The following is a 24,655-nucleotide window of genomic DNA, read 5'->3' as shown; positions in this document are numbered from 1 at the left end:
GCAAAAACCAGTAACGAAAAAAATAAGCCAAAATGACACGCTCACGTTTTCCCAGTGAAGGAAAATCATGATGATGATGATGATGATGACGAGCAGAATGAGAGACAGCAGGACAAACGCTCACCGACAGCTGCTAACTAAGGGCATAAAAGGGGGAGGGGAAATCACCGGAAGGTCAGGCGGAGCGATCTCACCTGAGTTGGGTGGGCATCTCTGGCCGTTTGGCCCTCATCATCATCAGCATTCTGCAGGCGTTCGTCATCTTAAACTTTGCAGATTACTTGAAACAGCTGAGACTTCTCCTCTTAGCACAGCAGCTGCTGCCACTCGGCTATACAAAATTGATGGTCAACTTAGGGGATTCGCGATAAATCTATTACAGAAACACCAAATTTACCTACCTATATACCTATACCTATTTATTATAGAAAATTTAATCAGAATCCAAAGAATATTATTAGTAATAAGGAAGCGAGATCTCACATTCCTGAATATTACTAAAGAACTTAAAGATTTCGCAGATATAGAAACCACTTTACCTAACCTCAAGCTTCTCTCCTCACATTAGATACCTTTACCAAAGTCCTTCTACCCATCTCTCATTGCCAGAACAACAGAAACCTTCACCCATTTTATTTCAATGATGGAAAAATTTGAATATTTTTCCAACATCTCAGAAAACATGCAAAATGTCCTGCGAAGTAATAACGAACTGGAATGAGGGGGCAGATCAGACATGTTCGTACGAGTACGTATTGACGGCAAACAGCGAGAGAGATGGCAAGTGACAAGGAGATAGAGACAGTTGCAAGGACAGTGGCAGGACGATAATCAAGTACATGCCACTGGAGACATTTTGGCAAACTGTTTTCGCTTGATTGAATTGAATTCGAAACAAGGCCTAAACTAAAACAACAGCAGCCAGCCAGAGCCACCCAGCCAGCAGCAGTCCGCCCCAACTGTCACAAAATCAATAAAACTTTTGCGACCCCCAAAAGGAGACTTTCTTCTAGTGGGTAAGAGTGAGGGAGAGAGAAAGACAGGCGGAGAGCAAGAGAGCAAGACGACCTCTGTAATTCCGATAGAATCCTCAGCGGGCACATTAGCAACATGTGTTGCCCTCCAGCTGGAGCAGAAAGTAGCTCAAGCCGTAGAGAAATTTGTTGCGATGCGAAATCATAGCAGAATGTTTGTGGCCAACATAAAATAGATATATAAATGGATGGCTAAATGTGTGTACTGGCCCAAGGGCCAAGGAACCAAGGAACCAAGAAACCAAGCCAGGATGAATGGGGGGGGTTCTGGGGGGTATCAAATTACTTGGGTGGGAAATTTTTCTACAGAATAGAGCCGGCTATAAATGACAGACACTCGTTGAGATTTATTATGTTTGGGAGGGGCGGGGCGGGGGGGCAGAATAATTGGGTGTTGGCGCTGCTTAAAGGATTGCGGATTGCGGATTGCAGATTTCCCGGGACTTCGAATTTCAGATTTTGCGGCCTCCGAAGAGAGAGAGCAAGGCAAATTTGCATTGCCAACCGAAATTCGCTGGCGACCAACTTTCTGCGATTAGAGGGAGCTGTGGGAGTGGGGATTGGGGATTGGGATTGCAGATTTCAGATGCCAGATTCACCAGATTCACTAGATTCAGAGCGCGGGAAGCGCGGATGGCTAACTAAATATTTGATGGCGAAAATGGCATTCAGCGCTGCTCGAGTTTCCACACTTTGCCTTCCCCACCTCCCCGAACGATTGCAATCGAAACGCAACGCGAGGGAGGAGGTGTTTATGGGGCCAGAACACTCGACGGCGAAATAAAGAACATGGCAAGCAATTGCCAACAAAAGGGATTCATTAACAAAGTAAAAGATGGCAGAAGTGAGCACCGCCAGCGAATGGAAAATTGCGGAGGAGAATGCTGCATGGAAAGCTGAGGGGGAGAAGAACCAAGCCAGCAGCCAGTTGGAAGTTTATAGCTGAGAAAAAAGGAAGAAGAAAGCAATTCAAGACAACAGAAGAAAGGAAAGAAAAGAATTTCAGCTCACACTTGCCAGTGCGAGTGTGTTTTCTCAAAGGGAAAAAATTAAAATCCAAGAGGAAAACGTAAACGTATCTTCTGAAGTATTTGATATCGCGTGCTAAACGATTTTCCCGAAGACTTTTCATCAGAATAACTTTTTTAAAAGGGTATAAAGACATAGCCATTTACAAATTTAAAAGATTATAAGAATAAAATAAACTTCTCTTTAAGATTAAATAACTTATGGAGTGATAGCTTGACTTCAAGGATGCTGTTTGCTGAAAACATTTTCAAGAGAATCTCCCGATGAGGGACACCTGATAAGGCTTTCGGGCGTCATTGCAAACACAAATAAAATCTAATTTGCCATTATAACTGACAAACACAATGTCATCCAATCCAGGCCACAAAAAAAATAAGCAGAATAATAAACAAATGATGAAAACGGAAAGTTTCGCATTACAAAATTATGTTTATGCCAGAGAGCCGAGCTCAGTTCGCCCACTCGGATGCAGATGATGATGATGATGATGATGATTATCTAATGTTTGCACAGTAAAAACGAAATTTAATTTTTTCCGTATGTTTGTTGAGGCTATAAAAAGATATATATATATATATGTGGATATACATCCAGGGTAGATGCGAGTGAGATAGGGAAAACACAAGTATATCCGGCCGAGTGTCGCCCCTTCGTCGCCCCATCTCTGTCAGCTGCTCTTTTCGCCTCTCTTTCGCACATTTATCATGAATATATACCGTCATTCGGATTTGCATTTCATAGAGTGTATGGCACAATGGCACAGTGGTTTCTGGCTTGCTTTTTGTCTAAACATTTTCCCAAATCCTCTCAGAAACTCCAAAATATTTGCTTTTAATTTGCCATTAGATTTTAGAGCATTTAAATACTCTTGTTTCTCGCTTTTCCCTCGATTGTTACAACTATTTGTAATGGATTTAGATGCGGGGGTGGGTTGGGAAAAACCACAGTAAACTTTTTCCACATATTTGGCCAACTTTCGTTTTTATTTCCACAGCATATTTATTTAGCATGCGTTTGCTAGCTTAAATTACAGCTCGTTGAGAACTTTTGCAAAATGCAAAATAACCAAAAAAAAAAACTGAAAAAAAACTGAACAAAACATCATCTGGCAAATGTTTGCAATTTTTTCTCGAAACGCCCCCCGAAAGAGTGCCCAGCCCGGGACTGGGGAGAGGTTTTGACAAAATGCTACCCTTGACTGCGAAAATCCCCCCCGGGGGCGTTCATAAATATTGACATTGGCGTCGTGGGATTTTCGTGAATTTATAACCAGCCAGAAGGATGATTTCCATTTGATAACTAAGGGAATAACTTACCCAGCGGTGGAGTGGCAAAGGTTTTCGGATGAATCAATCATTTTGGGAGGGAGGGAAAGTATAGACACGTACCTGGAAAACAAACGGTAAAGATATATACATATAGAGTGAGAATTGGAGTGTAAATAATCATTTATGCATTGCGAGTGTAAACAACTTTTTGTCTGGCCAACTAATCAACACAAAAATTGAACAACTTTCGCAATATGTTATTGTTATAGAACCCATGAAAGGGAAGGGAAGGGGTTGAAGGAAAAGCCAGACGAAAATTTACATATCAGCCAACAAAGGACAACGGCAAATACAGACAAGGCTGATCTGATCCCCTTGAACTGGCAACTGTAGTAAAACAAAGGCCTAACAATTTGTTCATTTTCGGTCTCCTTGAATGAACTCTCCTGGAAAGTTTTCCACAAATATTGGTAGATAAATCGAGGCAGATTAAGAACTCTAAATACTTGATTTATTCAAATTCAATAGCACTTTTCGAAGGGCAAAGGGCAAAGGGGTGGGCGGGCATACAACTGCTTGCAGTATTTATGATGCATTTGGCATTTTAATTAAAATCTCCGCCCATGGCTTTGGGTGCCATTTATTGTGTTGCCATTCCAATCCCACACAATCTTGCCCTGCCTCTCTGCTGCTGCCGTTTAAAATGCGTTATTTATTGCATAATTAATGTCCAGTTTTTCCTCATTGCTTTGTTTTCCTTTGCCCTCCCCTCCATCTTTGTGTGTTTTGTGTTCGGAAAATCTACATTTTTGTATACGCAAAGCATTTAAAATTAATAAGATTGCTTTGGCATCTGGTCTCGGAATGCGTTCTTTTTATTTTTGGCAAGAAAAGGCACTTCATTTAGAGGGAAATTCCTTAAATGATGGAAGGGGGAAGAATTTTCCTGAACTCAATCAATGTTCTTTATTGACTCACCTCAGAGTATCAATAAAGAACTTAATCAATGTTAATAAAATCAACTTCTATAAATAGTTTGGCTTAATTAAAGATAGCCATTAGCTAAGCCATAAATAATCCTTCTTTCACTCTCCATGTTAAAGGGCTAAGTGTGTTAAACTTAAATCCCTTTTGATCGGGGAACCAAAACTGATAACACATAAGCCAGCCGCCCCTCATGAGCTCGCATATAGCTTATCAATTAGCCATAAATTGGGGCAACAAAGGAGCCAAAGGCCTCGACTGCCCCCTAACCCCCATCTTAATATCATTTGGAGACAATGGGCGGTCATTGTTTTGGTTCACATCAGTTGAGTTTCGGTTAAGTTGGGTTCGGATTGGTTTGGTCTGCCTGGCAAGTATGTAAAGGGGGCTTAAGACCCCGTGCCCAGAGGACAACCCTTTCAAACTAATTGCAAGACAAAACAAACCATTTACAAAATGCTTAAGTGACATAACCGCAAACATGAGAATATGAGACGAAGACTAAGACCAAGACCAAGACCAAGACCAGGACTCCTCCCATCCGTTTCCCTTTTGCGATTCGAGTCCCAGTGCTGGGCATTATGTGAGGCACATTATCTAAGCTTATTTCCTCATTAACTCTGGGATGTGTGGGTGTCGTACTTCATCGCCTTCCCGCCCCCTTCTTGCCATTCCCATTCCCCGGAGATGTCCCTTTTGTAATATTACTCTCGGTTTCTGGGGCTCCTCCTCTTACTTTCCGACTTGACTTGGCTTGACTGAGTGCAGTTCTCTCTGAGCTTTGCCCTCCTGTCGTCTCCTTTGCTCCAAGTTGTGCCTTTTCATGGCCACCAGGAGCCATAAAGCAGGAAAAATAAGAGGATAGTTTGGGGGGCAGGGAGATGAAGCCGGTGTCAGAGGTGGACCAGATATTATGACACATGGAATAGTTAAACAGAATTTAAACTAAGGGCGACGCTTACAAGCAGCTTAAAATGTCACACACTCGCTCTCTTTTTTCTTCATTTGTAGGCACTGTGAAAAAAATAAGGTAAAAATGTGGAAGAAGAATGTGTAAAAAAGTGAAAAATCTTAGAAGCAGAGGAACATGAATAATCATCATTAATATAAAAAACTTTATATTTTTCCCAACTAACTTTTTCTTTCAGTGCCTTTCTGCAGTTCACATTTTTTATTCCCCACACACTCACACAACTGCATTAGTGGGCGGGGCCAGGCCCAGAGTGTGGCACATAGCTCTCATTAGCATATGCCACAAGTCAGTCTGGGATTGTTTTTTTATTACCAGGGGGAGATGGGCACAAAGAGAAAGAGAGCGGGCGAGGAGAAGAGACAGAGACAGACTGACGGGACTTTGTACACTTCTTTGGCGTCAGCAAAGGCATTTCTTTCTGCTCTGTCAAACTTGTTGCTACTCCCCCTCCCCCCTCTGCATCACCTAGACAATTAAAATGTTCGAAATTTTGTTTACTCCGAACAAAAAAAAACATAGAAAAACATAGAAAAAACATAGAAAATAAATACAAACAAAGGAGGAATCTGAATCAGACGGAGAGCAAATAAATTTCCAACAAGCAGCTGCTGTAAATTATCGGCGATTAATTGGGCGTGCAATTAAAATGCGAAATAAATGTTAAGCAAAAAAAAGACAAACGCAGCATTTAATCAAATAAACAAGCATGTTGGGCATAGAGCAGAAATCAAATACATGAAAAATGCGGCAAATATTTATTTCAGGTTTTATCAGAGTGCTGGTTGGCTGGCTCTTCATTTGCTGAAAATGTGAAAAACTGAAAAGCCTGAAAAGTATGCAGCATATGGAGATGCAACCAAATGTGGCATAAAGTGCAATCCCCAGCGGCATTAACACAGCAATGAAAGCAAAAATCCCATTTGGAAAACATACATATTTGCATTGATTTTGTCCAATGCATTGTTGCCACTGCATGCCACCGATTTGTGAAATGCACAAAAACCATCGGTAAATATTAAACAGAAAATGCAAAATGATTTCGGGTAACAAATGAAAAACTCTTCTTTGTTATAAAAATAACCACCTGGGGGAATCAGTACGTTCAGTTCTTCCCAAAAAAAAGTCAAATACCCAAATTATTATTAAAGATCAATCAGAAACAGAGAGAGAGAGAACTTAGTTCCCGCCATGATGCCAGGCAAACAAAACTCAAACTGGAACAAACATCTTCAAAGAGCGAAGGAAAAGCCGAAATGATTTCCAATTGGTTTACAAAACATAAATTGAAAGAGGGGAACGCGCTTCGCTTCGGTTGCCAAATTCCAAACTAATCAAAAACGAATTCAAACAATTCAGAACGCAATCTAGGTCAATTCCGAAATTTGTATTTTGTTTTATTATTCCGCACTTTAATATGGCCAGGTTTTCCTGCTCCCCTTTGGAAATACCTGTGAAATACCGCGAAACATTGATTTTCCCTTTCATGTAGCTACTACTTGTTTATTTGTGGGATTTTCCACGGTTTTCCCGGGGCGCAAGGAACCGTAATTGAATCATTCTGCATATAACAAAAGTTAAACGCGAACAGCAACTGCTTGACAATCGATTGGCGTGAAAAAACCCTCGGAAAAGCCTCGCTTCGACATGCAAAGCTCGCATTTCCCCGCACGAGGTCACACCTTATCCATTATCCATTTCGTTTTCCCTACTTTGTTGTTGCTTTTCCCCACACACCCCCCCACCACCTTGCAGTAATTAAAAACGAATGCATAAGCCGTTTAATATTTCAGCACAAATTTAGCCATTTATTCGGTTTTCGTTATATTTTTCGATTTTGCATTATTGGTTTTATTCAAAGTTGGCAGTTTTTAATTCTGGGAAAATGCAAACATAAACAAAAGCAATTTGCTTTATCAATATTCATGGGCGTAGTGCCTCCTATCGAATGACCATGAATATGCAATAAACGCTAAGGTGGCAGCCAAATGTGATTTGCGAATGCCAAGTGGCAGCAACAATGTCGAACAGAGTAATAAATTGTCGGAAAATGCACTTGGCCCAATGCGCATTAGTGGAAAAGTTTCGAACGGGAAAAACCAAAGGTATCTGTCGCCATTTGCACCTGATATGCCACAGTCCTGCCGTCCTGCCTTCCTCCCTTCTCCCACTCTCCCTCTACCTAACATGCACGTGCCGAATTGTAAATGGATTCTTGTCATTTTCCTTCTATCCCCAGAGCTCTTCCCCCCCAGCTCTCCCCACCCAACCCGTGGAAATTGAAATGTGCAATCGGAATCCCCAGCTCCGAAAAATGTAAAAAGACAAATGGCTGTGGAAACTCGCTAAGCGTGTGCATATTCGAAGGTGAGACGGCATTAGCAAGTAATTTGACTTCCAATGGATCATTTTTGAATGGAATCGAAGAAGCCATTAAAAGGAATTATTCATTAACAGAAAATAATTAAACTTTAGTTGATTGAAGGGAAAATCAAGGGAAAGCTTATCAAGAATGGCGGATTATGCCCTGATTAAGGATGGGATTCTTAGGAAAATCAAAATGCAAATATGTTTCCCCTTAAAAAATCAATTAAAAGTTCTAATTAAATACTTTTCTCAACTACACCTTTAATTATGTCCAACAAGGATCAGGAAATCCCCTTCCCCTTGATATCAATAAAGTGTCAGTTTTTCAGTTTTTAATCAAAATATCGAAAACCAAAAGGTTAACTTTGAACCATTATGCATATTAAATATTCGAAACTTTTTCCATTTGCCCGTAAAACTTCCAACCCAATCACATGCTCTTAAAGTTTTGGTTTTCCCCATTTTCCGAGGACATTTTAACTGCATCTCCAACAGAAGCAGCAGCAGCAGCAGCATCAGCAGCAGTGGCAGCAACGTAATAAAGTTGAAACAAAGCCTCGGCTGTCGATAGTGAAATGGGTCGTCATAAGGCAGATTCCTGGATGCAGGGTTGCCAGGCTGCCCGCAGTCAGTCAGCCGGCGCTCTGTTATCGCTGCCATTTGTGTGTGCAAAAGTTCTACGAACTCTTCGTCCTACATCTTGTGGCGCCCCTCAGACCAGCCCCTCCATGCCATCCTTCGCCTTTTTGTGGCCCTCTCTACTCGTTCTCATGACTTTCTATGCCAACGACGTTTGCTGTCAAAAAATCTTCAATTAAACGCAAGCACAAAAGCTGTCGCAACAAAAATAAAAAAAAAAGAAAAACTATGCCCATAGAAAGGAAAAAAGGTAGGGAAAGGGCTGGAGAAAAACTGCAGAAATGAGAACGTTCAGTTGGGAAAGCACATGGCATACAGGTGCACAGGGGGAAAACTATAGTATAGTTTCAGAAATTAATTCTATTTTTAATATTCTCATTTCACAAGAATTTCATTTTTATAAACAAATAATAATTAAAAACAAAAGTCTTCAGAATTACGACTCTTGATTCTTAAGAATCTTCTACTAAGTGGCCATAAATCTTGCCGAATTTAAATGTTTTTTTATAATAGAGAACAAAGACAAATTTCTTTTTATTTTATACTATTAATAATATCTGTTTTTCCTATCAGTTTTCTAGTAAATAAACTTCTTCCTTGCTCAAAACTCACATTTTTCCTGTGTAGTCTTCTCGAAAAGGGCAGATGGGAGGTGTTTGTGGTTGCGGATTGCGAACTGCAGTTGGAGAAGGCGATGGCTGGAGCACGGAGACGTGGGGTCCATTCAACAGCAGCGAGCGGGAATGGCGCTCCAAATGAGCCCCAGCGCCACTTGCATAGCAAGACAATGATGTCAGCGGCAGTACGCCGAGACCAGACCAGAAAGACCAAGAGCCACCATGCCAGGGAACACCAGTCGAGGGCGGATCAGGCCAGGAGCAGACATGGCCAGCATCAACGTCCACATGCAGGCGAATGAGTAAGGCCAGGGATTTCTTCTTTTTTTTCTTTTTTGAGAAGAGAGAGAAGAGTGCGCGAGAACCTTTTGTGGGATTCGCCATGGCAGGCAACTGTATTACCTAGCCAAGGGATAACCCTATTAACTCAACAGGTTTGTTTATGTTCAAGGAAATTAAACAAGCTCTTGACTAAGTACATAAATCACAGAAAATTGAAGATATTTTTACCGTATTTTTACTATTTTCTCTTCTTTTTCAACTAAAAACTTAAGAAACCTAAACTATAGTCAAAAACCCATTCAGTAGATCATTATCAACTTCTTCTCTTAAGTTCCTAATATTCATTTTATAGGGTATTCAGTGGGTGTTCTCAGTCTGAAGTTCTTATCTGCCCGAGGTTTTCACTTCACTTTCTGCCTGCGACACTCGCTCAATGCAAAGTTGGCTCAACAGGACTCCCAGCTGATAAGCAACGGAATTAACTATCCGCCCCACACTCCGTTGGTCCTCCTTGGACTTTCATTTGGCTATGGCCTTCTGGCATGTGGGCTGGGCGGACAGGCTCCTGCTCAATCCCCCAATCAGTTCAGTTCGCCTCCATCTTTATCTTTCGCACTCGTTTTCCTACCATAATTTGATCCATCTGAGGGCTCCAACTCAGGCTCCAGACCGTCGCAGAAAGAAAAAAACTGCACCTCAAAAGGCACGCGAAAATCTCTTTGAACTTTTCGCTCAAAGGAAAACTTGCGATTTGCTTTGAGGACAAAGTGAAAATGCGTCGCCCGTCGAGAGACAAAAGGTAGGGAGAAACTTTAAGAGCGAAGCGGGGGTGAAACTTTTCAATCAGTTTATTAAACAAAAGTGGGAATATTTCGAACAGATGAATGTTTACTCTTTTGGGTAAGAGGAGATGACACATGTTCCCAGATGTACGAGTTTGTATGTATATGTATGCATGTGGTTGGCATAAAACACCCGCCCACCACGCCTGAAACTATGCAGTGACATTTTAGAAAATTGGAATTCCCCGCCATGGACTCAACTCAAAGTAAATATGTAACTCGGCCAAACGGGAAAAATGGCACAAAACGTGCTAAAACTGAAATACATTCATTCGAACGAACAAACAAAAAAAAAAGTATATATATGTGGGGGGTTCTGACGAGGGTGAGACCCAACAGATGAACGAGGACAACATGCAGGACATGCAAACATTTTGTATGGATTTATGGAGTGGACTACCTGCTAGGCTTTAGAAGTTCAGAAATATCACTTCGATTGTGGTTAATCGATCTAAGGGTGGGTTAACTAGATGAATAAAAGCTGTTACTAGATTTGGTTAAACTAATCAAATGTTATCAATGGGAATTAGATAAAGTCTGTACTCATTAAGGTAACTTAGCTTTGAGATTGAGTATTACTTTACATCCCAATCAAATACTAATAACTATTAAGTTATTATCTTCTTTTAATCAATATCTTTTCAAGGACTTACTTTCATAATAAATCCCTCATTTCCAGCCTTACAACTATGAACTGCAGTGTACCATGCAACTGTTAAATGAATATGCAAAAATGTTGTTCAGTTATTGAGCGGTTCCCCTGCCCCTCTGCCACCCTGCATACCCTTAACTACATTCGGCACCCATATGAATTGCATTTAATTGAAACGATCCCAACGTCAATCGATTTATGGTCTATCAAACAATTGACATTGAAATACCAAAATAGACCATTTTTCACCATTCCAACGAGCTTTTACTGTACTTCCTGTGGTTGTGTGCCACTGTGTGTGTGTGCCACACTGTGCATGCCAATCGAGATGGAATAAAAACAAGAAGGAATGTTCGTGCACATAAGGAATTAGCAAGCCAAGTACGTGGCACATGGCTCCATTTCCCCATTTGGGACTGGCCCACAACATTGTCGTCACTTTTGTTGCTGCCGCTGGGCTATTGCCTTCGTTGCCGTTGGCAAATAAAGCTAAGTAGGCAAGTACATGATTAAAAATGCACAGAAACACACACACTTAAATCCAGAGAAGGTGGGTTGGGTGTCTGAACATGAAACGCGGGTCTCTCTGGTCATTAAACCCTTCTCAATGCCCACGAGAGACCCAAACGCAAAAGCGAAATCGAACCTTCGGGAAGCCAGAGAAGAGCCAAAGCCCACACCCAAAACTGAGGGCTTATCGAAATTCGCAGTTTACTTAGTCTAGAAAAATGTAATTCATCCCCTGCTTTTCCATCTAATGCCTGCCAAAGCGAAAATCCGATTGCCTCGCCCATGGAATTAGAATAATTGCAATCACCACATTACTTCAAATGGAATGTCTGATGATAAGCACTCAATAAAGTTACTTAAAGTGATTGAATTTCTATAAATTCTGGGAATTCGATTATTATCGATTAATAAAAAGATTAAATAAGAAATCAATTAAGGGGGAAACTGCCAATTTTTCCTATCAGAAAACGTAAACACTATAGCCCTTAAGTAAATATCAAAATCCCAAATAAATTTATGGGCCTTCAAGGAATTAATATTAAAATCGAAGCGAAAACATTCAAAGGAAAACTTTTCTTTTACGATTTCCCCTCCGCAGCTGTCAGCAAAGTGAATATAAACCAAATCCCGATTTCCAATCAGCCTTTCAATTGTTATTTCAGCCACTAAATTCAAAGATCTGGGCCACTTGGGCAGCTTGATTGATTGCAGGTACCCCATTTTCACATTTCACACAGCTCCCTCCTGCTCATTGTTTTCATAGCTCATTCCGCCAGATTTGGATCACACTGGGTTGGATGGATGAAAGTATACAAAATGCAGATTTATTACATGTTTAGCCAGCCAGCGCGGTGAAAAACGAAACAACATGGGAAAAAACCTTAAATCCCATTTACTCCCTCAACTAATTACGAATTTAAATTTATTCGGGCACCAAGCAAAAACAACATGGCATGTTCCTTCCTCTCAAAGTGCATAACAAATGTGAGTTCATCTGTCTTCAGTGTATATATACTTGTATATATATATATATCTCTTACATCCACATACATACTGTTGGTTTATGTTTGCATACTTTGCGGTTCTGGGACTTCCGTAAACCCGAGATAAAAAAAACCCAAAGAGAGGGCTGATGAAAAATTTACATAAATTACTGCAGACTTGACCAAGGCGGGAATGGGATACCCTTGCCAAACTATATCATTACGAATCTAACTTATAATCTTATTGCATTTTATCCAAAACTTAAGTTATTTTTATATCTTTTAGCAAAAAGGAGAAAGAGCTTAATGATTCTTTTTTCATATTAAAAAATCCTAGAAAATCCCTAATGCAACTATCTATTTATATTTTCAAAAAAACTTTAAAACTCTAGTACATATCCTAACTAAATAGCAAAAAAGAACATTCACCACTGCCATAAATCATAGAGGATAAGGATTAAACAAATTAAACTGGCATTTGTGTGAAGTTTCGCCAGGATTTTGGCCAGCATAATGCTCTCAGTAAGAGTGTTCCAAAGCCAGAGATAAAAACGAGGCAACAGGGTAATTTATTTGCGGCAAGCAACATGTGTGTGAGTGCCCTCGCCGAGTTAGTTGATTAATTTTGAGGAATCTCAAATCAATTTAAGTTCAAGTGCATCAAACGGCAAACTGCTGATGGTTTCCCTCCTTTTTTTGTTTGTTAGGTGTTTCAGCTCCAACGGAAGTCAAGTAGTAGCAACAAAAGGTACAAAAAAAAAGGAAAAGAAATATAAAAAAAATCAGTCAACAGTCATTGGCCCATGGGTAATTTGAAATGCAAACATTTTGCTCCTCTCTCGGCCAGCGTTGGACAACTTCCTTTTGGTTTGGCCTGCCGCACAGCTGCTGCCAAGTGAGAATTGTTGGTTGTTGGAGGCAGCAAAAAAAAAAAGTAATGAAAATGTAAGCAACACTGCAAATACACGCTATATAGGGATATATACACACACCGACTATCAGCAGCGACAACAAAGCGAACGTGGAAAATTGAAAAATGTGAAAAGGCAGCCCCAGCAGCGCGCTTGGCAAAAAAAAAAAAAAAAAAAAAAAGAATGAGGAAAATTGTGTGAGCCAGGGCAAAAGCAAACAACATTTGAAAAATATTACGAGTATTTGCATATGAAACAGCAGGCGGGTTGAGGGGGCGAAATAACGCCGCAGGCTTTCTAAAGGGAGCACTGGCACTGCGAAAAATGTTAGGTCAGAATCTTGCAAGGAACTTTTCTTATAAAGACTTAAAGATCTAGTATATAATATCCAAGAATCTGCATCTTAGAACTAAATTTAACATTTAAAAGTCATTTTGTATTCTCGTTTCGAATCCCCCTCTATTTCTCTCTGTGTAGAGAAGCGGCAAAGTAGGGAATACGGATAGGGAGCTAACGCGATCCACGCAACTCATCGTGTGGCAAAGCCAGAGTAAAATACCAAACGCCGGGGACTCCACCTCATCACCTAGCCACCCACTTACTACCAACAACTCCTCTTGTCCAAGCAGCCAACAAAAAAATTCAAAGCAAGGCAACTCCAACAGCCAGCAAGAATAAAAAGACAAAATCTTGCTCTCATTTCAGGCGTAAATGAAAATGTAAATTCGCTTTAAGCGGATGTCGCCAGCGGGATAGCAAGCTACATCGCATGGTAAACACTTTTCCGGGCACCGCAAGTTGATTGGCCAAGGCCAATGTTAAATATTTAGGAAATTTTTAGAAAATATATTAGTTAAAAAGAAAGTTCTTTATATTTCTCATAAAAAAAAACGCTCAAGTTTAGTAATCAAATTTGTTAATTTCTGATTTTGCTAATCTAAATCTTCAAATCCGGAACGAATTCCCAAGAATCTTGCCATTGCAAATATAAAATCTTTGCAAAGTCAACATTTCCGAGTTCCAAGTAAAGATTGCTGTCAATCAGCAAATGATTTGCTGAGCTTTCATCGGATTAGTCATTACTTCGGGCATAACTCTTGCTGATCTATCGCCGAGCAGTGGATGTGCAACAAAGAGGGAGTGTTGCCAATCAGCGATCGGTGAATGTGAGTCAGCAATATATACGATATACCATATACTATATACCACATAGTTCATACGTGCCACAATCAATGAAAATCGAAGAGAAAAAGAACCCAAACGGAAGGGACAGAGAGAGAGAAAGCGGCAAACAAATGCGATTATCGTTAAATTAAAATATGACAAATAAGCATAATTTAATGGCTCGTACACTGATGACATTTTCGTTGGCCATTCGGTGATAACAATTAAAGCGTCAATGTCGAGGGCAAAAGCAGCCAAAGCTGCCAAACCAAAATGGCCAACAAACACTAGTGGCCAAAAGTCAAAGTCATGAATTATTCATTCAGTTTTTCAGCGGATTTGCTAAAAGTTTAATGCGTAACATCGGACATTGGCCACAAAAACCGTGACATAATAGAAACTATATAGAGAATCTGCGCTATATTTATGGATCTGTATATGGCTGTATATATAATTTATGCAATATTATTAAATTATTTAGCGGCAGTAGCAAATATTTACAATTGAAGGAAAGCAACCCATGAACTAGCCTGGCAAATGAATAATTTAGTTTGTAGTTTGATATTTTATTCAAGTATTTTTTCAACTCACATTCTAATTAGCTTGTGAAAGAAATAAGATTGTTTATAAATAAATATGCATTCTATTAAATTTCAAATATTTTCCCACTTGGATTGACCGCCTTAATTAGCTTAGAATAGAGTGTTGATGAGACTTTTATTACGATTTGAATATTCATAAGTGCAATCTTAGCTGAAATATGTTTTTTAATTTTAATAGTCTGTCTGTCCTGATAACACTGTTTTTACTGTGTTCCCCGAAAAGCGAAAAGCTATCAGCTGCCATATAGCTTGGCTCCCCAGCATCTCAGCACTTGAAACTTGAGTCGTGTCAATAAACTGTGAAAGCCAAAAATCAAAGAACAGGCAGACAGAGCCACACAGCAGCTGTTAAGAGTGAAAAGGGAACATTCCGGGGGGCTCCACAAACTTTTTGGGGCAACTGCAATCTGTTGCCGCAACTTCAACTGCAACTTCCTCGCCTTTTCGGGGTTGTAATGAGTTTTGGGTTTCCCCCAACACTCCATGTGTGAGCTGCTGCTTGGTCCTGCCATCATTCGAAACAATGACAACACTTTAGTGGACTCTATTTGGCAAGAATCCCCCGAAAATTGAAAGGAAGCTCACAACAAGGGACCAAAGTACACACCCAAAAGAGTCAACGTACAGAGGTTGTTTCAACAGAGGGCAGAACAAAGCAACGCCACCGGGCAGAGAACTACTGGGTATTATCAAAGTCTAAAGGGTGTCTCATATACTTTAGGTATCAAGGACTTAATACTTTAAACAACAAAACCTTCGAATGAGAGGTTTAATAATCTATAAAGCAAACCATTACTTATACCTAATATAAATGTGAAGAAGAAGTGCTTATTTATAGAAAACTAACTAAACTGATTACAGTTACATAAATGAGTCATTTGAATTTCCGATGAAAATGAAATAAAAGTAAAACAAAAGAAAAAAAAAGAACCAATGATTAGAGTAAAAATCCCGGATTAATGAAGGATCGTCATTTCTCTTTGTTTCTTTCTAAGATTTATAGACGGGGTCAAGTTGTGACATAAAAATAGCAATGAGCTCATTAAAATAAAATAATCACAATTACACTGAATTTGGCATTATAATATTCTGCTTTAATCTCCGGGCAGATTGACCTTAGCCCGGCGATTATCGTAGATTGTCTCAGTGGAATGCGATTGGTTCTTTGTTCGAATGATTATTTACGACTCGTAATTAATGGTATTTTCCTTATCAAATCGGAAACTGGCAGAAAAACAGATTTACTGCAAAATTATTACGATGACGCCCACTTTTTCCAAGGTAAAATCATCAAACTTATAGTTTTAAGTACTCGGAAAATATTTTTAGTTCCAAATATGCACTTGAAATTTTTGAAATATTCCACAAACCCTTAATTGCCGAAAATTTTCCAAAAATTAGTCAATAATAAGCATTTTTATTGCAGAAGCCCAAGCTTAAATTGTATAATTGCGTATAAAATTCGCTTGGAAAAATATGAATAAATTTACGTGAAATATTTCCCTGACCGGGGTGTATAAACAAATCTGCATTTGTGTTTGTTACGGCCGCTTTCCATCCCCTTTAACCCCCTCTTTCCACCACTCGTTTACGGTATTGCGGTGTGTGTGTGTTCAAGAATTTGCGTCGGTTTTTGTGGCCATTGCGTGGGCGTTCCAAAACACACAATAGCGCTGTAAAATTGTTCCACAAACATCTGAACTGAACTGAACTGAAAAGGAAAACTATTCGAGGCCTTGATATACCCTGTACCATTTTACGGCTAAAAGCGAATTTGTCACTCTACATGTTTAGTTTAAAATATTTAAATTCAAAATGTATTTTAAAATAAAACACATTTTTAAAAATGAAGAAACTTCCCCATAATGTTTATGTTTCATCTTAAAAGTGAGAAATTTCATATACAAAATTCCAAAAAATAGGAAAAGGGCCAAAAAATAAGGGAATGGTGAGAGTTTCTCTTTGGAAAGGAAACTGTAAACTGGAAACGAACAGTCGGCACAGGAATGTGTTACAAGTCTATTGAAAACTCATCGACAACATCAAACAAACAACAATACAAGCGGAAAAGCCCAACGAAAAACGCATAATTATGAAAGTATGCGAAGCGCGTGGGCGAACGGGGTGATAAAGCTGGGGGCAAAGTTGGAATGGAGATTAAGAAGCGGAGGAGGAGATATGAAAGAGGGTGAGGCGGGGGACTAGCTACTAACTTGGCCCGGTTGTCATTTGAATCTTTCGCGTGGGCGGTTGGTTAACTCTTTTTCAAGCACTTTTCAGGCCGGCTTTTCCGTGTTAATGATATGCAAACAAACAAACAAACACACTGGAAAACGAAAAGCCAAAATGGTAACTCAAAAACGCACAACGAAAAGTCAGAAAGAGCAGAAAAAACTAGACAGGAAATACGCGCAATATACAAAAACAGAGTGGCGAAAAAGGGGGAAAAAGGAGAATCCGAGAGGAAGCTAAAGAAATCAACAGAATATTTTGCGCGCGATTTGCGTCAATGGAAAATGAAATGAAAAAACAACTCAAAAAATAGGGGACGAAGTGGGGATAAAGTACGGGAGTAGGCGCAATCGGGATTGGCACGTCTTCCATGTTATTTTTCGCAATTAAAATCCGAAAAAATACAGTGGAGGTTGGGCCCCAAATAAACAAAAATCGGGTAAACAAATCAACTGCGAATTATCAAAACGAAAAGTGCACCACATGACCTCTTAAAAAAATAATAAAAATCTATCTTTAGTGACCGCTTCTAAAAAATGCCCTTGCCCAAAAATACACTCACCTAACATAGCAGGTGCGATATTTTTGTGTACTTTAAATTAAGTGTTTAAGATTTGAATGCCAATTTATCATAATTGTTTTTGTTCTTAAAATAGTTTATCTTTTATGACTAGTCCAGGTAATACCTAATCTTAGAATCAGTAATGTTGTGGTGATTTATTAAATTAAATGTTGGCAATTTCTTTATTTTGAACTTTAAATTAGGTTAGAGAAGGGTACCCAAAATCAATATACCCTTAAGTAAACAGTTCAAAAAGAAGATAACAAAGAGGAAGGGCGACTAAATCAGCAACAGTGGGACACACGAAGAGGCCAATAAAAATGAAAACAAAATTGTAAAATCCAATAAAACAAGCGCACACACACGCACATTACAGCGGAAGAGGTGTGTGTGTGTGCGTGAAAGGAGGTGGGTGGTAGGTAGAGACAAAGAGGAAGAGTTGGGCGAAGAGTAGGAGTAGATGGAGCTGACAAGAAGAAGAATCCACCACACACACTCTCATACACACACAACTTGTCCGTCAGTAAACCGCAAAATGAAACAAGACCAAGTCGAACATATGAAACAACAACAATGAAAAGCGGCAACAACGCATGTTTATTGACATTGCCTTACACTACCCATCTCTTTCTGTCTCTCAATCGGTCTTCCTCGCTCTCTGGTTTACTCTCCCTCCCTCTCTTTTACTCCCTTTCTTCCCCACAATCTGGGGGCGTTTGTTGTTGTTGTTTGTCTGTCTTTGGGTCGCGACGCTGCCGGCCTATGTGTGTATGTATGTATTTATTAATGAGACAGTGTTTGTGTGTTTGCTCCGTGTTTACCTCAGCAGACATACAACATACAAACATACATACTTACCAATGCCGCATCAGCAGAAACTGAAATCTCAAAATCATACGGGCCAAGAAGAAGCCCAAAGAGACGGAAACTCAGACAGAGACTGAAGACCAAACCAAGCCCAAAAGACTCGAGACGAGGTCGCAAGAGAGTCCCCACCCGAATCACACTAACCTACAGGGGGTCCGTTTCGGTTTGGTTTGGTGTAAGAGTCCCACCTACCAAACAGTACTTGCAATTAGGAATCCATCAGTCATCCTCGGAAAACCTGTCCAAAATCCATTTTCTTACTCTTAATGAAGAGGGCTTGTATGAGAACACTATAACACTTAATCGGTAATAGGATAACAGAATTTTAAGATTACCCGCATAATCTTTACATTTCGATCTGAAGCATTCTGATTAAAACGAATCCTCAATACAACTATTGATAACTCTGCACGTTAATTATTACTATTAAAAAAAACATAAAAGACAAGAAAGTTATAAGGACAAAAGGCAAGATAAGATTTGAAATATTGTTTTAGAATTTCAACAAAAAATAGTTGTTCTCTAAAACAAATGTTAACATATGCCCTACCCATATTTAATACATGGATAAGATAACACAGTAAAGCCCATTTTGCTGCACAGTGTAGACCAACTTCTGTGCCGGAGTTTCGAACTCCGGACGTTTTTGTATTCTTCCTCTTCTTCACCAAAGTTGTCTGCTGCCTACACACATACTCACACATTTACATGCCGCCAGCGCACAAACATTTTTTTATGTTGGTTTCTGCTTCTTCCTATTCGCTTCTTTTGCTTCATTTACAATTTACAACGCGTTCTCTTTCCCTCTCTTTCCACTTCTCTGTCATTTGCTAACTCTCTTTGGTTTTTGCTGTGCGCCCTCTCTTTCGCTCAATTATGTAGCAAATGTTTGTGCTTGTGTTTTATTTGCGGTAAACCAACGGTTATTATTTTAATTGAATTGTATTTTTTGTCAGGTGCAAGTGAAAAAATTCCGGAATTTATAAAATTGTACATGTTACAGCTAAATTACATGTGTTCAGCGTGATTTGTTCTCCCCCGCTCTTTCGTTTTTTTCAAACCTCTCTTTTTCTCCGTCTCTCTCTATCTCTCTTGATCTTGTTTGCACTGGCTTAATTAGCAAATGACGCAGATTACTTGTGGGGATTTTCAATTGAACTTAGATTACCGCAATTAATCTGTCGCAAATGCATCGTGTGTGTGCGTGTGTACTCGTGTCACATTTAAAAAAAAAATATTAAAAATGGCAAAGGTGTCAATGATAACATTTGAACATCGTCGACAAGTTGTCATTTTATAACAGCACTGGAAAAAAGTGATACCTTCTTCTAGTTTATTTTGATATTAGCCAGTCAAAGAGGATGGCGACAAAAAGAGTATTTCAGATTCGACTTTCCATGTTTTTTTTCATGTAAGTAAATACAAAGAAGGTGCGACGAGACAAAAGACAAAAAAGGTGGTGGAGAGGGAGAGAAAGAGATAGATAGATGGCAATTGCAAGTGCACAGCAACAACAACATAAGACATAAATGCTGGTGCAAAGGCAAATGAAAAGAGACACACGTGAATAATAATTGAAAAAAATGTAAACCGCATATGGCGGAAATACGGAGGAGGGAAAGGGGCAGATAATGAACATATGGGCAAGGTAATGAACAGAGATTGAATGTTGAATGAAATGAATGAGCGGACGAGATGAAACCTGAAATGTGTGTGGAAAACTAATAGAAATTTTAATAAAAATGCATTGTAAATGTGGTATATGAATGGGATTGGCTTCTACGAATGTTCACAGAACTCTGCAAACTCAAACATAATCAAAACTAATATCAAACAAACGTTGTATTCAAATTTCCCTGCCACCAAAAGTATAAAGAAATCGCAATTTTATTACCCGATTCAAGGAAGTGTCGGTTGTTTAGGTAGCTAGATCCGTAGAATCGATCGAATGGAAAACCCAATATCGGCAGACCCTTATCGCTGACTGTCGCCGTCTGGCAGGGAATCGATATTCCAAGAACCCCAGGAAAATAAACACAAACAGCAGGCGGGCAAGATATGCTGAGGAGTAAGGAAAAACGTAGGAAGAAATGTCAAAGGGGGCGTGGCAAGAAGGGTTTTGACACCTTTAAAGTGAGAGGATGAGACCGATTGTAATCCGTCACTAACTTCCCAACATTTTATCATTGTTGCCCTGAAAATAAATGAAAGATTCAAGTTTTAAAGTTCCTAGGACACAAAAAAAAATAATCAGTATTGAAAAACATTTCTCTCAGTGCACCATATATTGCATTAATGCTAATGAAGAGCAAAATTTGTAAATGACACGGGGTGGAATAGAAAATGGATAGTGTGGCACTTGCAGGAGTCACAAACATTAAACTTGCACCATCTCTTTCGGTCATCCTATAGCCATCTCTCTTCGTGCTACTCATCAATTTTCCGGGCACGTTCTGAAAATGTTTTTAGAGACAGGAGACAGAAGACAGGAGAAGGAGCCACGAAGGAGCCGGGGAGGGAGGGGTAACCACGAATGCCAATTTTGGCAAAAACAAGTGACAAACACCAAAAACAGGACACAAGATGGACGGAATGGCAAAAACAAGATTACTGACTCTTTTTGGGGAGACTGTGAAGGGGTAAAAGGCCATCGCACTATTTATGTGTATGAGTGTGTGTAGAAATTTTTCGGGCCAATAAGTCACACACCAATAAAAGCAAACAAACCAACCAACAGGCAAACGAACAAACAAACAAACAGTGAAAGAGGAAAACACAGGCATCGAAATTGGCAACAGCCGGATGCTTTTGTTGGCTACCATCGATGGCAAAGATCATCGTGACCACAAGCAGAAGTTGTATCAAAAACTGGCCCAGAACCCAGGCCCAAAACCAGAAGCGCTATCAGTGATGAGCTCTTCAAATTGTTGGGGAAATTCAAGAAAATAGACAAATGTATCTTAGCCACAGTTTAGTTTTTAATGGTTTTATTTAAAGATTTTACATATCTTATAAGTCTTATCTAAAAGCGAAGCCATACAATTATATTAACCGTGAACTACCAATTCTCAAAAGGTTTTCCAAAAAAATTTTTACATTTCTTTATCTAAACTATAGCTTTGTTGACAGCTTCTGGGCTACTTCTTAAGGAAACTGTGTTATCAAGCAATAAACCATAAATTGATTAATTACTTTAAATAACAAGAAATGCCGATAAATATTTATTGTTGAGTATTTATTTCTAGTAAGCTGTTCTTTTGTAAAGATAAGAAAAGTAGTTTGAAAAAAAAGTTAAATTAAATTGATCAATTAATTTGAAAAGTGCTATTAGAAGACGATATCTTTTCAGAGTTTAGACAACGCAATTAATTTTAAATTAAATTGATCAATTGAACAAAAGTGTTTCGGAAAGTGATTTCGAGAGGTACGCATCCAATCTGTAAACAATTTCCGAGGCACGGAATGATATCATTCGGTTGGTGATTAAAGAAAGCATGAGAAAAGAAAGGAATTCGACGGATACTGAATCATCATCTTTATATCTATATCTACCAACCGCATTCCCCATATTGAACGAACTATATCTGATTCTCTGGCGGCACTCATCATCTCATCGCTAATGGGTAACGACTGTCTGACTGACAACATCGATGCGAATGCGAATGCGAGTTGGACCCGTTGACCAATTTCAGATTTGCAGCCTTATTTGACCGGACCGCTGCAGCCTCGTCTATATCTATTTCAGATTTCAGATTTCCGACTTCAGAGTGCCGATGTCTGTGCGTTTAAGTTTGCTGCCATATTTATGCGTTCGCAATGCAGACGTTTTTAATGTCTTTCCTACAAAGACAAGAACAGAAGGAGCACCAGAGCAGAGCAAAGCAGGCTGGAGCCAGCAGCCACCAGGCCACCAGCCAGCAGCTTACATTCATCGAGACATGAAGGCCTTTCCTCTTCATTATCTGCAGCCACAAATTGCATCCAGTGCAATGCCTTGGAGATTTCATGGCATGTACAGTATACTCGGTACATCCCCACCGCTCTTGGTTGCCGAATTTTGCATAATAAGTGCAACAGCAACATGGACAACCACAAACCGCAAAAACAACTTAAGTGAACAAGAAATCGAACCGAGGAAAAGCCCTCAAGGTGGGAAAATTGGTTAAAGGCAGTTCGGACGCCAGATTCAATCTGCCTCGATTTAATTGGGAAGTTACAAGGCGAAGTGCCTGACAATTATGCTTCTAAAAGGGGTCAATTTGGAAGCTTCACACTTGGTATCCAATTTCCAAGCAAGTTTGTACGACTGCAAAGGGGTGGTAATGACTACTAATGACTATATTACTTTGAAAACTAATCAAATTCGGTAATGTTTTAATATGCAGATAACTATATTCTGATACAGTGTTCGATTGGGTCATTAGAAACACATTACATAACTTTGTTTAATTTTATTTGTTGTTTAATCTCTGAGCTTGGCTACTAAAATCTAAATTGGTCATTGCTCTTGGGTAACAAAAAGTAGAGTAACATTAGCAAATGAGCAAATATTGTTTATATAGTCCCAGAGTATTTTTATCAACGTATTTCCCAACGACCTTTCCCGGGGTATAGATCGATCTTACCTGATCTTGAGCGTGGGTGACGGCTACCAAAATTCCAAGGAGGATTGCTGCGAGCACAAGCGGCTCTACGGAAATCTTCTGCTTTGGCTTCATTTTCCCCGTTGATTTCTTCTGCGGTTGCTGTTGTTGTGATTTCAGCTAATGGCTTCCAGTTTTGTTTATTGATTTAAAGATTAGAACTGGCGGTGGCACACATATATATATCTATCTATATATATATTTTTTCGAACTTTTCAAACTGGTTTGACACTAGAAAAATGCTGTTTAAATACACACATGGAATTATTATTAGGATTATTTATTTTTCAGACACACTATTCCCGATGCGTTATCAATCGAAATTGCAAAACAAAAGAGATAGAGAAAGATAGGCAGAGAGAGAGACAGGGTATTAATTAAGCATTACACACTGTAAAATTAACAACAATTTATCGAATGCGCGCGCGGCTAAAATCAAAGGAAGGAAAACGAAGAGCGGGGGTAATAAACAAAACGTTTACGCAGAGGGAAAAACAGAAAAAACGCAGAGACAAGAGCACAAAATGTAGAAGTGTGTGGGTGTTTATAATGTTTTTATTTAATTTTGATTAAATTACAAATTTACAATAATATTTAAAGAAAATAAATTTCATTTTCCTCTATTAAACACCCCAGTTTCTCAGTTCTCCTGTAATTTCCCTTAGAATCCAAATATTTTCAATGGAAAAAAAACACAACCGCCCACCACTACCAACACACTATTCGTATTCGCTCTCTGTCTCCTCCGCCCTCTCTTTCCCACTCACGCCGCTATGGCGGCTTCTTTATGTGTCTCTTTTCTCTTCTGCTTCGCCTGCCTCTTCTTTTTCGTATCTTTTGCCCGTTGTTTTGCTTCGTTTATTTTCGTTGCATTTATTTTTGTTATTTAACGCACCTCTTCCTTTTTGTATTTACAAAAACTGCACTCGCGTTTCTTTTTGGGGGGTTTTCAAATTTCTTTACACTCGAGTAGCGACCAAACACACGAAAACGCGCAAAATCCGGACGTACCCGTGCCTTCTTCGTTCCGTAAAAAATTTTCGAATGTGTTACCAAATGTGTAAACGGCTTTTCCCCATCCGTCAATTCCCTAAAAAATCCCAATGCAACGGAAACCATAATCTGAAACGCGTAATCTTGATAAGGAATTACAGTCTGGCCACACTGGATCACGAAGTGTACGTTACTAGACCGTTTTTTATATTTATTTAAATATTTTATTTATATCGTTGTTGTTGATAATTTTGAATCTGTTGACAAAATTTCAGAATTGCTTCTGTAAAAATATTCAAATATTTAACTAAAAAACCCGTGTCTAAATTTATATTTAATCTCTAAATTATTTAAATTATAATAATAAACACTTTGGTATATTTTATTGTTAGCGGTCACACTACAGGTGTTTATTCTCCTGTACTGTTAAATAATGAAACTTACATTCTGTAATGTATGTAATAGTTAAGGGATAACAGCATTTTTGTAAAGCGACATTGTGGG

The 24,655-nt window shown here is 39.2% G+C and overlaps 1 protein-coding gene across 4 annotated transcripts in view; it reads right to left on the bottom strand.

The window, feature by feature from the left end:
• Window positions 1-24,215, bottom strand: part of LOC108109048 (syndecan) — a 95,418-nt gene extending 71,203 nt beyond the window's left edge. The window contains exons 1-2 of one of the 4 annotated variants that reach the window (XM_017217362.2): window positions 24,054-24,215; window positions 23,141-23,400 (exon numbers count right to left, since the gene is read on the bottom strand). In XM_017217362.2, coding sequence (XP_017072851.1) covers window positions 23,141-23,233 — 93 coding nt within the window. In that variant the 5' untranslated portion in view covers window positions 23,234-23,400; window positions 24,054-24,215. The remainder of the gene's footprint in view (window positions 1-23,140; window positions 23,401-24,053) is intronic. The other 3 variants (XM_017217361.2, XM_017217360.2, XM_017217363.2) reach the window with 3 other exon arrangements.
• Window positions 24,216-24,655: the final 440 nt, after the last annotated feature.

The sequence above is a fragment of the Drosophila eugracilis genome, unplaced genomic scaffold, assembly GCF_018153835.1.
Source record: "Drosophila eugracilis isolate 14026-0451.02 unplaced genomic scaffold, ASM1815383v1 contig_1765, whole genome shotgun sequence".
Taxonomy (NCBI): Eukaryota; Metazoa; Arthropoda; class Insecta; order Diptera; family Drosophilidae; genus Drosophila; species Drosophila eugracilis.
Note: the sequence above shows the minus strand (reverse complement) of the source record. Positions and strands in the feature narration are given on the sequence as shown.